The 18,402-nt window shown below is 39.7% G+C and overlaps 1 protein-coding gene across 2 annotated transcripts; it reads left to right on the plus strand.

Annotated features, from left to right (window-relative positions):
• Positions 1 to 696: 696 nt before the first annotated feature.
• grnb (granulin b) lies at positions 697 to 17,750 on the plus strand. 2 transcript variants are annotated; one of them, XM_067488912.1, is made up of 17 exons: positions 697 to 849; positions 1,157 to 1,248; positions 2,068 to 2,208; positions 3,421 to 3,561; positions 4,071 to 4,184; positions 5,005 to 5,146; positions 5,473 to 5,582; positions 6,121 to 6,250; positions 6,400 to 6,491; positions 7,211 to 7,361; positions 7,532 to 7,629; positions 8,760 to 8,990; positions 9,093 to 9,329; positions 11,464 to 11,727; positions 11,836 to 12,069; positions 13,467 to 13,721; positions 14,551 to 17,750. In XM_067488912.1, exons 2-17 carry the CDS (start codon positions 1,246 to 1,248, stop codon positions 14,695 to 14,697), a joined length of 2,490 nt encoding a protein of 829 aa, XP_067345013.1. In that variant the 5' UTR covers positions 697 to 849; positions 1,157 to 1,245; the 3' UTR covers positions 14,698 to 17,750. The 2 variants fall into 2 exon arrangements, with proteins under 2 accessions (XP_067345013.1, XP_067345014.1); XM_067488913.1 differs by having other exon boundaries at positions 5,095 to 5,146.
• Positions 17,751 to 18,402: the final 652 nt, after the last annotated feature.

Consider the following 18,402-nt stretch of genomic DNA (forward strand, 5'->3'; position numbering starts at 1 on the left):
ATTTGCCCTCTACAACATCAGGAAGATCAGACCCTACATCACGGAATATATAACCCAACTCATTGTACAGGCGCTGGTCACATCTCGTCTTGATTACTGCAACGCTTTGTTGAAGGGGTTACCAGTATCCACCATCAAAGCCTTGTAGATGATCCAAAATGCAACAGCTCGCCTCGTTTTTAATCAGCCAAAAAGGACCCATGTCACACCACTCTTTAGATCTCTGCTCTATATGTCTTCAAATCTATAATCTATAATCTAAAATCTATAATCTTAAAGAAAAAAAAACTACTTTTCTCGCACTTGCATCTCGTGAAAGTTGAACACTTTTCTGATAGGAGTTTGCTTTGACGTTTTCTCCTTGACTCAGATTTTTGCTGCCTTGTACCTCACTTGTAAATCGCTCTGGATAACGAATGACTAAATGTAAATGTTGCTCTAAAACCTCTATGTACTTTTCAGAATTGATGGTGTCTTTCAAGATGTGACACAGTTCCTGACGCAACCCTCCCCGATTTCTACCAGGCTTGGGACCCGGCGATGGGCGGCTGCGGATGGTGAAATACAATCACTAATAGTCATCGTCGTCGTCGTCGTCGTCATCATCATTCATCATTATCATCATCATCATCATCATCATCATCATCATGCTGTCTGACTGCACTTGTCGTGTACCGTTTATTTGCAGTGTAATGTCCCTTTAATATACCTTCCCCGTCACGTGTCCCGGTGGTCATGTGATGATTCCGTTAAAAACAGCTTCATTCAGTCCTATTGCGTCTTCTCTCGATAATTTTATGCCGCTTTTATCTATGTGACAGTTCACATTTATTGCACCACATCTGCAAAGTAAGAAAATACTTCCGTTTTCTACTCTGAAAAAAATACATTCGCTAAAAATCATTCCAAGCGGTTAGCTTTAGTGTTAGCCACCTAGCCTGCTAAGCTAACTTGTTTTCCATTGGATTAGCCTGTTTAGCTAGGCTAACGTTAACCTGCTCGCTAATGAACGTTACTGGTAGTAAAAGTTTCGTTTTCATGTATCGTCTTATGACTCTCAAGTGCTCCTACACATTCTGTGGTACATTTGTTGGAAAATTGGCCAATGTTTTGTCGGAGGATTATTATGACTAATGGCTCTTTTGTTGGTTTGTAGGCTGTAAGAGGAGTTTGCAGCACAGTGCTGTGTGATAATTACATCTGATCTTATTCCTGCTGCCTCCACTTCAAAGTGAGCCGCTAACAATGGTAAAGAAAACCCAGTTATTACTGTTACATTCACTAAAATACTGCGCATTTCCTGCTACATTCTTAGATTCAAGAAGATTTAAACTCTGCAAGGGAAATTTTCACCTCACACCTTTGATTAGTGTAACGTTGACCCCAACAGTAAAAATGCCAAACCGTTCATAATTCATATTCAGTGATTAAAAAGTTGGGACAACACCATAACAGTACAAAAGTTTGTTCATATAAACCTGTCCACTGTGACAAGTGGCAGAAAGTAACTAAGTGTATTTAGTAAATTACTTATTTAGGTACATTCTGTTTTCCTTCATTGTACTAACATACATTTTTGGAAATATTACATATTTGACAGCTATAATTATTACAGACTAAACAGACCAAATACATTCTAAACTATTATAGGATACTTTAAAGGCTTCATTTTGACCACAGGGCACTTCTTCTAACAGGATACTTCAACACAGTGGCATTGCTCAAGTAAAAGATCTGAGTATCTTTGTCCACCGCTGATAGTGATGTTTGGTGTTGTGTTACTGCCGTAAATTGGCTAATGTATGAATAGTCTTCATACATAAAAGGGACATGAACTTTACAGAAAGTATCTTGGTTTGTTTAGTGTGGAAATCATTTGGAATGTTTTCTGACATATTTACCTTTTGTTACCTTTCAATGATTTAATGGTTCCTTACAACCAGACCGAAACAGAAACCAACAAGATAAGCTTGAATTTGTAGAACTTAGTCCAGGATTTTTATTTATGTTCTGAGCACATTCATTAGAATTACTGCTCTTTCTCCTTACTTTCCTTTTTGTGTTCAGACACTGCAGATTGGGATATTGTTTCTAGTTCTGGGGAACCTGAGCACAGCACTGGTCTGTCCTGATGGGGGCATGTGCGAGGACAAAAACACCTGCTGCAAGAACACTGAGGGAGGTTATGGATGCTGTCCGCTGCCACACGTGAGTTCCAAGTTGTGTGACCTATTTATCACAGGCATTTTTGACTCAAACTGTTGTGGAGGAGGGGTTCACATACTGAAAGTGCAAGTAATAATACCACAATCTAAAATGTAATGTACAATGTAAAACATAGGCTCCTTTTATATTTTGAAAATAAAAGTACTAGGGCTGTAAGTAATGATTGCTCTTATCTTGTTAGGCATTGGGTCAATCAAATATAAAAAAATTGGGCTTGCTTCCACTGTCTTGTTTGTCTGAACAATCCTATTGAGTTTACCATCACAGACAACCAGGGAATCAGCCTTGTTTGTAGCCTGAAAGCCGGAAAATAATAATTTTGGCAGATGATAATTAGAGAATTTTGGGTCATCTTCCTAAGTATCAGTCTAAAGAAATCAAATCAAGGAAAATCAACATGTTTCACTTTCAATTCAATAAATACCAATGCAGTACAATTTGGATGAATTAATTTATTATCAGCATGGTTTATCATTGCTTATAATCACTTTATTTAATATTTGTTTGTGACAAATAAAATAGAAGCATTAAAGCATTTACTCTCTTAAATACGTCAAGCATGTTAGAGATGAGATTTTTTGAATTATTTAACATGCCATAGACAGATATGCTTGGATTATTCAGAAGTTGTTTTTTAATTGTTCACCACCAACACCAAAATGAGGAAATGTCTTTCAAAACAATGATGTTGCCACCATCTAGTAGAGTTGCAGATACTTGTTATATATCGGTATCAAGAACATTGAAGCTGGTCTAGTGGCACATTATATATATATATATATATATATATATATATATATATATATATATATATATATATATATATATATATATATATATATATATATATATATATATATATATATATATATATATATATATATATATAATATTTTAGGAGTAAGGCCAAAACTGCTTTATTTTGAACCTAATACAATATAATATTGAATGTCATGAATTGTCAAGAAAATAATTTGTGAAATAATGTTTAATAAAAATGGACATTAGTTGCATTCCTTTTGTTGATGATCTACAGAGTATGTGTTACACTGTAGATCAAAGCCTTGTTGGGTTGGGATGCAGAGGGCAGGGAGTTCAAATCCTAGCACCAGTATTTAGTATTTATTTGGTATTTTTAGTATTTTGGTTCGCCTCTTTTATTTCTCACCATATCCCTTTTGAATCCACATGTAGGCCGAGTGCTGTTCAGACCACCTCCACTGCTGCTACGAAGGAACCCTCTGCGATCTGGTTCACAGGAAATGTGTTAATAAAACCGTTTCCCTGCCGTTGATGAGACGACTTCCAACCAAACAAGTCCTGCCTGTCTCTCAGGTAATATAGACCGTGCTCTGACAAACAGAGCACATCACATGTACAGTATGTTGTGTACGAGGTTTTCCATTAAATCTCCTAAGTTCAAATCAGCCACCTTTTTACATCAGTGAAGCTGCACCAGAGATGATTTTAAAGGGCAACTTCAAACATTTCTTTACTTGCTTTCTGTGGCTCTAGATCAGGGTGTAAATGTATGTTCCTGCTTTTTAACTTCCCTCTGGCTTCCCTAGTTTAAAAGATGTAGCCTTTACATTAGCCTACACTGAGAATCAATGTTAAGATTCTATCACTAATTTGATTTGTTTACATTTGGCATAAAGACCTCTAGTCAAAATTCGAAAACTATATGACAGTCATCAATATCAATAATAAGTTTATTAGTACCTTGCTACTTATGTAATTTCCACTGCTAAATATGTTTGTAACCAATTACTGTCATGTTTTGTGTCTTCATTTTCTTTATTCTGTCATTTTTACGTATTAACTCTGATGTGTGACTCTTCTAGCTCATCGCGAAAATAAAGGCAGTCATGTGTCCAGACCAGATGTCCGAGTGCCCGGACGGCACCACATGCTGCCAGCTTCCTGACAGCTCCTGGGGCTGCTGTCCATTGGCAAATGTACAGTAATCCACGTGCTCACCCTCACACACTTCAGTCAATTCACAGCCACAGTCAATTTTCAGAAAATGGCCTAGTCACATAATTCCTGGGTTGTAGAAAGTACAAACACAAAAAGACCAGACAGTAACACAATGAGCTTGAACTACCTGCAGCCTACTACAAAGCTAAAATTGTAAATTCAATATAAAGTACTTTTGTATAGCTTTTTTAAAAATTCAAACTTTTGTATTTTTTTTTTTAATGGAAATAATGTTTTGTTACTCTAATTCCTGACATCTCCTTTTGCGATTAATATTAAGTTTGTTTCAACAATGACTAGATAATAAAATGACTTGAGTTAATATTGTGGTAGTTTAACATTGATTTAAGGAAAGTCAAACACAGCTTTAGCGTCATTTGCTGCGTCTAATTTTTCATAATATGATTGTAAAATAAATATTTTAGACTTTTTGTGACTGTGTGTTAGAATCAATAGAAACAAACTATATGAATATGTTACATATGTACCACTTCTTGCATCATATAGACACTAAACAATCGAGAAAGTAACTAGAAAAATTCTCAATAATTAAAACAATTATTGGCTGCAGCCTTAAATGCAAAACCAATTACAGCTTATTGTGTTTGCTGCCCTGCTAATATAAAATCTTATATATTATTAAAATGGTAATCAGTTATAAATAACAAAGCATTTATATGGACTCCTTAATAATTATCTCCCACAGGTCACATACACATTGTGCATATTTATTTTTCCATTCTGTCTATGACTAAGGCCTGTTTCTGACTGTCAGAATTGATTTTCCCGTCTCTGCAGGCAGTATGTTGTGAGGATAAACGCCACTGTTGCCCAGAGGGAACAAAGTGTGATCTTGGTCACTCAAGGTGTGTTTCTGCCTCACTGCAGATCTTCCCCATGATGGAGAAACTGCCTGCCAGAATGCGGGAGAATCAGCCAGGTGAGGAGTTCCTCATTAAGCCACTCAAAATGTTTAATGGTCATGTGTTCAAGTCGAGCCAAAGGGCTACTTGAAAAATCTCATGTGAAATCACTGTCTTTCAACAGCTACAGTTGCAAGAACGAGTAATGGCACAATTTCCTGCAGTTGAAATATCATTGTATTGTTTTTGTTGAGATTTGTGACTTTGGTGAAGATCAGATCACATTTTAAAATTAACTATTGCCAAAAACAGTGCAATTACTTTTTCTAGCGACTGTATATGCCGACCACACTGCACTAGTAATGTATGACCGTATATCTCTGTGGTTTTCAAATATATTTAGCTTCTGGTGTCAGCTCAGTGATGTGTCCTGGTGGCAAAAGCAGCTGTCCAGATGGTTACACGTGTTGCCTGCTTGCCAGTGGAGAATATGGCTGCTGCCCATACCCAGAGGTAAGAATCACTCTGTCACAAATACAAAAAAAAAGAGTTGGCACAAACACATCATGCCATGTTAAAGAGATGAGTCATTTTCAGTCAATAAATGGATCAATAAATATATTTCAGTTCTGCTTCTCTAAATAAAACAGTCACAACCTGTTTTCTAAGTTGCTCGTTACTAAATAATTATTAGATTAAATCTTGCGAAACAAAATCGTTTTTTGCTTTTCTGTTTGGCAGGGATCTATTATTCAAATGTATTATGGTTCAGTTTTACAAAAAGGGGTTAAAATATATTGAATTTTTATATAATTTCTATAGTATAACATCACATTAGATCCACATAGTACTTAGTGGAATTACTGAGGGCTGTGAGGCTTTAACAAATCTACTTGTGTAAAGGTTCATTTTATTGCAAAATGGTAAATATATACCTGTTTATCTTGTGTTATGAGGAGCAATCATAAAAGAGTTGATGAACTGATTCTGGCTCAGGGTGGTAGATTCCACATATAGTAACTGTTTGCTTTGTTTGTGCATTCGCGTGCAGGCCACGTGCTGCAGCGATCATGTCCACTGCTGCCCCAGCAACACAGTTTGTGACCTCGACCATGGGGCCTGCAAGTCTGGAGAGACGAGCGTAGCCCTGCTGAAGAAGGTCCCGGCAATACCCCACGATGGTGAGCATTCATTACAAGATCTTTTCTTGTTACTTTGGGAGGAATTCAGCTGAATGGGGCACAGCAAGAACTTATAGAGAAAATAATTTCTTTTCAAAATGGAACAAGTATTGATCACTGAACCCTGTTCTTGTTTCTGTTCCTTTTAGTTGTTTGTCCAGACAAGAAATCAGTATGTCCGGATGAGACCACATGCTGCAAGATGGTCAACGGATCATACGGCTGCTGTCCAATGCCCAAAGTAGGTAGACTGAACTATTGCTGTTTAAAAAAGAGTGTTACATTTTCAGGTTCTTGGTGTTGTGTAGGAATTGAATGTGTGTCTGAACAATTCAGTTCAGACACACATTCACACAGCACAAATCAAACAGACAATGCTAATTCAGCCTTTCACTCAGCTGTTTGTTCCTGTCTGCAGCCTTTTGTTAGGCTCACGTGCTGTTGGAGAAAGCTGATTAGAAACCTGGATACGTGTATACATGGTGACATTGGTGTTCTCTGACCGAAATCTTCTCCAATCCCCAACCCCATTTCAGAAACGAGCTTTTCTGTTTACACGACCGTTAAGTAGCCACGGTACAGTTGACTTTCCTGGGAAAACTGAGTGTCTCATATGAAGTCAGTCTCATAACAGCAGTGCAGAGAATTTCAATTATTCCTGCTTTATTGGTGTTTTTAGTGTAATTTATTAATGACTAATGCTTTAGGGGCTGTGCAAAGTGTAGCAGACAATAGAAGAGGAGAGCAGTGTGAGGAAGCGTTGACTGGATTTATCTCAAGTCTCCTGATACGCTAGTTGTGGTTGTATATTGCAGCTTTATGTTGCAGCTTTCACAGTAAAACGAACGTTGCACATAAAAGCAGAAATGTACTTAATGATCAGAAGAACCACTCTGCAGCTGTGAAGCAGGAATTTCCCTGCACTATATTCTAACACTGATTGCTCTACTTTTCTTTCAGGCCGTCTGTTGTTTAGATCACATTCACTGCTGCCCTGAAGGCACAGAGTGCGACCTGTCCCACAGCACCTGTGTGTCGACACAGGGAGAAACCACCATGGCCAATAAGATCCCTGCTGCTGAGACAGAGCTGGTGGCAGTACAGAGCCAAGGTGAGACGAAGACACTGCATAGGATCAGGGACCTGGCTCATTGACATTTAGTAAGGTTTCTGTCATGTCAGAAATTTTGATGCCAGGACCAAGTTTTCCACATGGCTGCTGTCAAAGATCTGGTATCAACTGTAACGACCTTGTGAATCTGTTTTCCATTTGTCTTTCAGTCCGTGCTGTTCCCTGTAATGACTCTGTGGCCTGTTCTGATGGAAGCACCTGCTGTAAGTCCCCAAAGGGAGAATGGGCCTGTTGTCCTTTGCCTAAGGTATGAACCCTTCTGTGCACGAGTGTGTGCGTGTGTGTGTCCGGCAGCAGAGAGATTCTGCAGGATGTGATTCATCTCTCGCCTGTGTTGCTTTTCCATTTAGCTGTGAGTGAGCTCTCAAATGGCCTTTCACTGGTTTAAACATGACTTATCAAATTTTCAGTTTTTTTGATGTTTTTTAAGGTAAAATAAGTGAATACAACTTGTGCAGCTAACAGATTTCAAACAGGAGTTGTTTTTAATGCTGATTCACTGATAATTTAGTTATTTCACATTTTTGAATTTCATGAAAAAAGTTCATGAAATAAAAAACTGGAAAAAAATGGCAGACAAGGGAACCTTTGGAATTCAAGATCTAGAAAACTATGACTACTTTCAGATAACAATCTTCTGGATAGAAACGCAAAGCTCACCTCATAGCTAAGGAGCTGCTGGATGGTGAAGCTGTCACATGGTAGTGTACAATGCACAGGGTCCACAGTAAAGAGGAATCAGAGGAGACATTACCTGCAACCTCATCACCAAGTCCAGAATCTGCAAGGCAACAATCAGACAATTCCAAGTCATTTTATGGAAAAAAGTGAACATCTGTTTAAAAACTGAGCTTTTTACAATCAGCAGAGATGATTTTGGTGAAAGAAGGAGTCGCATTCAATGAGAAGTACAAGTGATCAGCTGCTAACGTGAGGGTGGAAATATATTATTCTGTTTAGGGCTTGTAAGGCACGTGACATTGCACATAATGTGCAGAGGCCAAAATGAAATGTTACATCCTGCAGCCAGATAAGAGAAGTAAAATGAAAAAGACAGTCGGGTTCCTAAAATGGGGCAAGAAACACAAGCTGTAACGTTTGATGTTTCTTCTGCATTGTGCATGAATAATGTTTTATTGCTCTTTTACATCTGTCCTCACGCTATGGGGCTGCAGAAAACCTGCTGGAATGTTCTTTTTGGGTTTTTTCAGCCCAGTCTGCCTGCAGTTAGTGATGTTTTTTCCATTGCACTGCTTGACCTGAACATCACTCAGAATCTGTGTGGAGATCTTTAACATACTGTGTGTAAGACAGACTAAAATATCTCGAAGCGATCTGCAGGACGAGTGGCTATAAACTCTCTTTCTCTTCCTGTAGGCTGTGTGTTGTGAGGACCACCTGCACTGCTGTCCCCATGGTACTGTTTGTAACCTTGCAGCCTCCACATGTGATGGTTCCACAGGCGGTGCTTTGATGCCCTGGCTGGACAAAGTGCCCACGGTCCCCTTACTGACCAATAACAAGTGCGATGAGTCCACATCATGTCCTGGGAGCTCAACCTGCTGCCAGATGCCAGGTGGAGCCTGGGGCTGCTGTCCCCTCCCTCAGGTAAGATGGGTGGGCATTTAGGATAAAGGCTTATTTGTTTGTTCCTAGCTTGCAATACATGCATGCTGGTAACCCACAATCTTAATTCTGTGTACGCCTCAGGCTGTTTGCTGTGAAGACCACGTCCACTGCTGTCCTCATGACAAAGTCTGCAACCTGAAAGCTGAAACTTGCGACGACCCGTCAGGTTTCTCGCTTTCCTTCCCCTGGGTCGCTAAAGTCTCCGCGCTGACGTCACAGATTCAGGATGAGAAGTGCGACCAGCAGACCATGTGTCCAGGAGGCACCACCTGCTGTAAGAGTAACTCTGGACAGTGGGCCTGCTGCCCCTTACCTCAGGTCAGTGTCTTCTTACTTATAGTTTAGGTCTTGTTGAGCATATGTCTTGCTCAACAGATGCTGGTGTGTTTTGAAACCCAGATTGATGAGGGAGCTTTTGTTTTTGTTGTTCACTCTTTAACAGAGTTAAGATGTGGAAGCAGTTAGGATCTGTGGTTCCTAAAGCAAAGTTCCAGTTCATTCCAGTGAGGCACAATGGTAGATGACCAAACGCATGTGTGTCACACTTGGATACTCTTGATGCATTTACTCATTTAGGTCTGCACAAAATTAACCTGCAATTATTTTTTATAATAGGTCAGGTTTTGGTTTCTTTCTTTTAAGTGACGGCATAGTGGTGGAGTGGCTAGTGCACAGCTAGAAGGTCCCCAGTTCGACTCCTGGCTGGCTGTGGACTTTTTGTGTGGAGTTTGCAAGTTCTCTTTGTGCTTGTGTTTCTTCCCACAGTCCAAAGACCCACATGTCAGGTTGATTGGTGACTTCAAAAAGCCTGTAGGCATGAATCATGTTTTTCAAGGCAAAATGCTAAAATGTACTTTGTTTAGCCTCTTAAATTTCAGGATTAATGTATTGTAGCCTTCTGTGTTAAGTAGAATCATGGACGGAAGAATCTGATGAATTCAGACCAAAGACCAATAAAGACTATGGACTAGACTTTTTTAAATTTAAAATAACCCTCTGTCAGCGACACCTGAGCCTTCTCAAAATCTTTGCATCAGAGGGCTGTAGAAAATAATGATGGAGATTTTTGGGATTAATGGTTTGGTTTAACTGTTTAATCTACAAAATATAAGTTTTGTGTTTTTTATAAGTTTATTGCATAAGGAAAAATGAACACTGTAATAATAGTAGTAGTAGCAGATGCTCTGCTCCTCCTCTGCTCTTATGGAAACACTTGGAAAATATCTGTTTATTAATGAAAAAGTCAAAGTTATAAGCCTGTGGACAAATATACAAACTCATATGTCCACAATTTAAACCAGCTTATGTTCAATTCAATTTAATTCTGTTCAATTCAACTTTATTTATATAGCATCAAGTCATCTCAAGGCACTTTACACAATAAATTCAAGACTATAAAAATCTATAATATTTAGACTATGTGTCAAATGTGAATGAATTCATCTGCCATACTGCAGAGTTTGGTTTAATGAGATAATTGTGAAATTGCAACAAGTTTGACAAAGGGTGAAAAATAAACCCCTTAATCTTTCAACTGGTTGGAACAGTCAGAAACCTCTGATGGCTTTGATGTGTCCAACATGGAGAAAACATCTACACACATGTGGACAAATCTTTGGCAAAGTGGTTTCAACATCACTGTCTAAACAAAATTAAACTTTAACATTGTTACACAATAACATATTTAGTTTTAAAATCTAGTGAGACTCTGAAAATTGTAATGTGGTTTGAAATAATGATTGAAAGATTCCAAATCAGAATAATGAGGCTTTCCTGTTTTTTTTCCTTTTGTCAGATGTGAATCATCCTGCATTTATATCTCTGACTGGCTTCTGGTCCAAAAACACAGTGGCTAAAGCTCTTGTGGTTATATTTGTATTTGGAGCAATTCATCACACTAAACCTCAGAAGAAAAACATCTCAAAAAACAGGATGTCTCCAAAACAAATGTGGAAATGAATAAATCAGATGGCTACAACATGAATCTGTAGGATAAGAATTTACACCCAGTCCTTTAATTCTACACCATTATTCTATAGTGAGGTTAAATGATAAAATGCAAAAGTACAGGTAAGAATTAAACAGAATTTTGTGAAGCTGGAATTATTCAAACCACGTTTCTGAGCTTGTTTGTTTGCGGTTTCTCAAATGTGGCTATATTTTTGTCGTACATATCGTCCCTTTTTTATAAGACTAGTTACTCCAGAGCAAAACTCTCCAAATAATTAAATGTGATCAATATTGCATCCTTGTGGCAATGCTGTATGATTAAATGCATTCATAACCTTAATGATCAAAACAGACTGTCTTTTTTGGACAAGTGCAGGAGCAAGAATCTCAAAACCGAACGTTGTTCATTTATTTTTGTCATTTGTTGGACGACAAGTTCCATAAAATCTCTTACACATGTGAAGTGACAATCTGGTGTTTAAAAGCATTTGGTTCCTTGCAGGCTGTGTGCTGCAATGATCACGAGCACTGCTGCCCCAAAGGCTACAAGTGTAACGTGGCTGAGCAGACCTGTGACCGGCCTGGGGACCTGAGCCTGCCCTGGCTGCAGAAGTTACCGGCCTCGCAGAAGGAGCTGAACCAGGCTGTTTCTAGTCCAAGTCAGCCAGCCGAGAACATGTGTGACGCCCAGACGAGCTGTCCCAGAGATACGACCTGCTGCTTCATGGAAAAGACTCACAAATGGGGCTGCTGTCCTCTGCCAAAGGTGAGTGTGTGTGATTATTTTGCAGCTTCACACTTTTGGGAAACTAATGAGATGTGAGAAGTTGAGAATCTGTGAATGGGACTGCCACAGACGGATTGTTGCTTTCAGGCAGTCTGTTGTGAGGACGGAGACCACTGCTGCCCCAGCGGCCACACCTGCGAACCCCACCGGTCGTCCTGCTCAAAGGGCCCCCAAGTCATACCCTGGTTCTCCAAAGTGAGCGCTCTGACGGAGCTGCGCGACCAGAACGACGTGAAGTGTGACGACAAGAGCAGCTGTGCTTCAGGAACGACCTGCTGTAAACTGCCAAAGGGAGACTGGGGCTGCTGCCCTCTGGTTAAGGTTTGGACATCACTGACCTCTGACATGTGTTTATTTAGTGACGCTAGTCTAAAGTCGCAAGAATGAAAACAGGTCAGAATATACTGGTAGATATTAAGAGTTGGTGGTCTTATGTAATGATAGTATTACAGCACACGCAGCTTCCTGACTATATTTGCGTTGTGTGTCTCAGTCTCAACAGCAGAGGGGAGAACTAAGACTGCTCAATTCTCATTTTCCCCCCGTACAGTGGGTGCAAAAGGGGCTTTGACCTCAGCCAGAGCTGAACAGTGGACATCATGGTTACTGGATCTGCACTCTGTGCCACATTGAGTGCAGCTGTCACAGACGCAGCCTGGTCACCAGGTTCTTTCAGTGGATCTTAGCCCCCTGCTGGTCTGTGAAGGCGTTGCATGTCGTCCCTGACCACAAACTCAATAATATAGTTTCACTCTTGGAATTTTTTGATTGATTTATTAATTTAAATGTTAAAACATGCACCCCTCCCTATCAAAACCACACCAGCCCTAATCTTAACTAAAATACATTTCCCTGGATTTAGTCTGAGAGAAGATGCTGAGTGACTAATTACATGAACACAGTGAGAAATCATTAACCAACATTTAGTTAATGTTACTTCTTTTAAATGATCTCACCTTTTCATAAATGTTTGTACTGCTGCTTTGTCATAGTTTGTCTAAGCTGCTTTCTGTGTGTGTTGTCTCATTCTCAGTGGATTATAAATACATTCAGTTCATAGTTTTAGTTCCTTTTTTCCAAGGAGCAGTAAGGTCAGATGACAAAGAACATTAGTCAGAGTAAGAAGCTTCTTATTAGCGGCCGTGCAACAGGTCAAGCAGCTAATTAACATTTTGAATCTGAGAGGTTTTGGGCACTGGAGGAAACTGTTTCACTAATAAGAAGGGACACTTGCATCATACAGTGATTAGTTCATGTCCATTTCCCTTTTCTCATTCTGTGAGTTAGCTTTAAATTATCTTCAAATTATGTTATGTATTATATTCAATAATTTGTCCCGGATTTTATTGGAACAGTCTGGCTCACAGCATGTAACATGGGTGCAATGATCTGTCAAGGCCTTGAGTTTTAGTCTGTCTACTTTATAAAAACACTGTTTGCTGTTTGTGGCTTATAAATGTGTTTTTGTACATTTTCACAACATTAAAGAGAAAGTTGAGACAGGAGAAGTCTTGAAGGATAAATATGCATTGGCCAAATATAATAAAGGAAATTAAGAAATAAAATGGCTGTTTAATAAAACGACAACCAAATCAAACATCAGATAATGAATGAAATGGACTTTTTCTTTGTCCAAGGTGTGAACGTTAAACTGCTAACAAACTCCCTCCTCAGTACAGAATAACTGATGACAAGCTGTTGTTGCTTCCTCTCCTCAGGCGGTTTGCTGCGCCGACCACGAGCACTGCTGCCCTCACGACTACACGTGCAACATGCAGACAGGAACGTGCGAGAAGAACCTCGACGTGCTGGTCAACTCCCTACCACAGAGCAGAGTGGGACGGTCTGAGCCGAGGGATGCCGAGGATGACGCCGACGCACCGTGTGACGGGTCAGAGGAGTTTAGCTGCCCCAAGCAAAACACGTGCTGTAAGATCTCAGCCGCAGAGTGGGCCTGCTGCCCCTCGCCCAGGGTACGTTCACACTGGTTGGTTTGATTCTTGAAGTGTACGTTTCCTCTGGCTCAATCATCTGCAACATGCATAATGTGACCAGTGAACATTGTGTCACACGATCCAAAGAAAGTCTGTGTTCCTGTTTGTGCCTTGTTTGACATCCTGTTTCCCCTGTGGTCCCATTGTTCTTTTCTACACGTCTAAACCTTCCTTTTAGAGAGCAGTGTGTTCCTGCAGTCCCACTCTGACGCAATTTTACTTGACTACACTATGAAATATAATAGATGAGCTCCACATTGGAAAATCAAACTGGGAAATCCTGAAATCAGTAATGTTTTTTTTTTAAGGTACTGATTTAATTTTTAACAAAGCTTGAGGTAGTACTTCACTTTATAGAGTACCACTTTATGTACTCATAGCTGCTTCATCCATAATAATAAATCACGCATTGATTTTTAAAAAAAAAAAAATCTTTTATAAATCTGATTAATCAAAAAATGAATCAGCTGCTATTTTAAAAATCAAAATAACTATTATTTGCAGCTGTGTTACAGTGGGTATTGTCAATTAATCAGTTTAACATTCAGAAGAACTTTAGTCTAAATATGCATCTAACACAGTACAGAAAGTCACGCGTATACACTGACTTTACTACAGTCACTGCAGTACTTGTACACATGTTGCCCTGCATGTCCAGATTCTTCCCAGTAACCTGGTTTCTGGTGGACACAGACTCATTTGGGTTCTATTCGTGTTTTCTATAACATCAGGATCATCAGCTGTGTCCTCAGGCTGTTTGGCTGATTGACTGTCGGCTTGAATCACACTGATGGGTTTTTTTTGACAGGCCATCTGCTGCTCAGACTCCAAGCACTGCTGTCCTGTGGGATACTCCTGTGACCTGAAGGCTGGAGGCTGCTCCCTGCAAACCCATCTGATCTGGGACTCTTTCTTTGGAGACAGAAAGAAAGACTTTGTCCCTCATAGGCTTTAATGATATGAAGGTGCACTGATTTTCTTCAACCTACAGCTCATGTTGTCTGTGGACAATAAGGGCTTTTTCCCACTTTCTTTCTTTTGCTTTGTCATCAGTGGAAGTGTGTTCATCATGTGTTTGAACTGCTGACTATTTTTGGTAGTAGGTGTGTTGCATCCTTGCTGCAAGACAGGAAAACAATCCTGCAGGCTGCTGTCATCTGAAGACTGAAACACGCTTTGTTATTGCAGCTTGCAGTAGACTTTTCATGTTTTGCAGCTGGCAGAAAAATAATCGTAAAGGATAATTCAGTTTTTTGTTTTTTTTAAGTGTCACCAAATACCAATGAAGGACACAACCAGCTGAACTGCCTGTCAGCTTCAAACACAAAACTAAGACATTTCCATCACAGCTGAAAATGATAAGTGAGCATAAAGGATGAGTTCAAATCAAAAGTCAGGAGACCATCACACCACTGAAACTAGTTTTATTTGCTGCCCCACATGTCATGGTTGATACGAGCTTTGATGCTTCCTCTTCTAGGTATCAAAGCTGTGGGTTAAAACTTTATCTGAAAACTATAAACTGGTCACATAAAAGTCACAACATTTTTAGGTTCACATTTTGTGACTTTCCTCCCACAGCAGCTCAATGCAAAGAGAATTTTATACAAAATTTTAAACCAAAAAAACTGGAAGTTTCCACTTGACGGACTTGATTTTAACTTTTTAACTTCACCTACACATTTGAGTACGTTTTGTACAGACACAGCCTCCACCACTTCCACTGAATGAGCTTCAGGAGCAGCTCTTTCTATGGCCACAATGAACAGGATTCCAGCAAGTAAAACCTGTTTTATTGTTGACGTGGGCGTCTGACTGTTGATCCAACACGTCCTCTAAAGCCAATTAAATGACTATTTATCAATGATCAAATGAAGTCAGTTTAGGAGAACTTCACTTAAAATATGAACACAACAAGTGGAGGCCTCAAACACTTTCTCCATTTCCCTTAATTACCTCATTCAGTCAATCCTGGGAAACAACCTGGTAGTTAACAGCTAAACACCAAATTGTGAGGAGCTTTTCTAGGACATTCGTTGAGAATTACTAGGCCCGGAAGTATTACTAAATAAAGTTGTATAAATATGAAGTCCTGTGGTTTCCTTGCAGCCAGGAAGCAAACATCAGCACCAGGAGTCAAAAAAATGTACTGTTGACAGTCAAATATCACAGACCTGGTACCTGTTCACTCCATAGCTCTTATGTTTTCTAATCCTGAGTCATTGCCCAGTGCGGCTACATTTCTCTGAGATAAAGTTGAACGAATGCACTTTCTGCCTCATTCTGGTCTAAATGTGATGAGAGTCATCCATCATGTTGCACAGACAGCTCCTTGCCTCATTTCATTGTTCTACGGGCCCCAGTTCTTGACTGATCATCTGTTGCTGTCCAGAGGGAATTCAATTAAGTTGTAAAGCTGTGATTGTGGTTAGGTGAAGGTGAATCTTATTTAATCTTAGTTTTTTTTCTGATTTAAAGAAAAGCTCATGAGCTGTAAAATCTCTGGGTTTAGTTTTTTAGTTCTTATATATTTGGTCAAAGCAAAACGGCCTTCCAAACTAATAAGCTGTGCCTTCTGTAAATTTGCTGTAAGAGGAGGCGGTCGATCAGAAGCAGATGTCCAGTTTCTGCCTCGTGATGATTTGTTTTTTGGAGTGTAGTTTTCTGTAAGCGCAGCCAAGAAGTAGGAGCCAAGTACAACTTGGTGTCATGAGGAAATAAATGGCAGGCAACAAAAAACAGAGACAGTGAGATGATACTTTGTAGACTGGTACACACAGACATCATGTCCAGCAGGGGATGGAAACTCTTACTCAGACCCTCTGCTTGTCCCCCCTGCCTCATAGTTGTATGCGGATTTTCTTGCTAAATATTTCTGACTGTTATTACTCATTTAGCCCAACAAGCAGCAGTGATGTGGTATTTCTGCTGCCCCGTGTTTGGACTCTCAGGCTGCACATAGGCTGTTGTACCTCGTGGGAAAAGGGTGAGGAGAACATCTGCCTGGCTGCAGACAACTATGGCGGATGATGGAAGTTATTAACTCAGCAGAGAGAGATGGTTGGGGTCAGACAACAAGGATCAGGGTTAGAGGAAGCTGTTGATGGTCTTTGCTGTGGACCCTCATTGTCCAAAAAACTATAAAAACAGACATGCAGCTCCACCGGGTGACGCGGTTCTCATTCCAAGACACTTGATGGAGATATTGTAGAAAGGATTTTGTCCCAAATGCCCTGAATCGTCATAATTCAGCTGGATGTGTTGAGCATGTGCAGCTTCCTTCACTTTGCTGTAAACGGTGGAGCAGTTCACAGCGTGTATCATCTGCCTAATATGTTTCTACTAGTGTTTGGGCAACAACTTCGGTCTAAATATGAAAAAGCATGGTTCTAATTCTACTCATTCAAGGAGATGAAACACGAGGTTAATCTGCGCTGCAGTATATTTTTCTCTTTATACATTTTGTTGAGCTTCTGTCCTTATAGAAAGTAGAACTGAATCCATCAGAGTGAATTATTAGAATTTATATTAAAGTATGTGTAAATGCACAACATTAATGCACTCTGGCAGTTTATTAGTGTGTTTGAAGTGTAAATAAGCCTGGCTTCATAGATGTGAAAGGGGTGGACAAAAAAATAGAAACGTGTGTGTGTGTGTGTGTGTGTGTGTAACAGGTTGTAAACATTTATTTCTTTTCAGCTCAGCAGCCCCAGATATCATCTCCAAGTCTGTGTTTTTTGTTTTTTAGAGCCCTTTCAAATTCTTCAAGGTTGTAAAAATATTAATTTGTTTATAAAGAGGAGAGTTTGATATAGTGATAAACATCTTAAACCTTTTGTGACTTAAGGTTGGACACATCCTGATGTGTCTGAACATGTTCGCTGTCCACATGTCACTGATACTTCTAGACACTTGTGTGTTTATTTTCACTTATTTGCCGCCTGTAATGGAAGTTTAAACTTTTCTGAAGGGGAGGGGGAGACTGAAATAAAGATCTTGGAACTATCAGTTTGGACGATGTGATAATTGCATCCACTGAGGTCATCACTGAAGTTTATCAGTTTACGGGAAGTGAAAACACTCTCATAACAAGCCCCCACACTTCCTTTGCACCCCCCTTCCCCCCGTATCCTCTTACTTACACCTCCTCCTTCGTCTTCCTCGTCATTAGAAAGTTGTTATGACGACCTCGAGCAAACACAAGCCAGCTGGGGGCTGTTGCTGGTGTGGGTGGGGGGTGTTGTCCCACTTTACTGTCAGCTTAGCAATGTGGCTTTTCATCCTCTGCCCTCTGGTGGCTGCAGACAGACACAGCATCACATTGAGTTTCAGCTCTAAATGAGGTCAGGTCCTCATGTCCTGTTGATGTGGATCTGCACAACATTCAAATTAATCTTAAATCAAAGCCTTTAAACACACAGTCACTGTGGAGCAGAGCAGCTGTTTTCCACTTCAAACTCTTCTGGACGTGAGTTGAAATGATAAATGTTGAAGGGATAGAGGAGTGTACTAACTATCTGTACTTACTTGCAGCTTTGAAGTATTTGTACTTTTACTGGAGTATTTCTGTTTGATCATGCTTCTCCATCTTGCACTGCAAGTATATAAACAATTTGTCAGTAGTTACGTGTCAGATTAAGGTCTAATAAAAAAGATCAGC

This window comes from Channa argus, chromosome 20 (assembly GCF_033026475.1).
Source record: "Channa argus isolate prfri chromosome 20, Channa argus male v1.0, whole genome shotgun sequence".
Classification (NCBI taxonomy): domain Eukaryota; kingdom Metazoa; phylum Chordata; class Actinopteri; order Anabantiformes; family Channidae; genus Channa; species Channa argus.

Excerpts from the sequence above, each read along its gene's own strand:
- grnb (XM_067488912.1), top strand. Across the intron at positions 4,185-5,004 it reads GCTGCTGTCCATTGGCAAAT|GCAGTATGTTGTGAGGATAA; the intron begins GTACAGTAATCC and ends CCGTCTCTGCAG. Across the intron at positions 6,492-7,210 it reads GCTGCTGTCCAATGCCCAAA|GCCGTCTGTTGTTTAGATCA; the intron begins GTAGGTAGACTG and ends CTTTTCTTTCAG.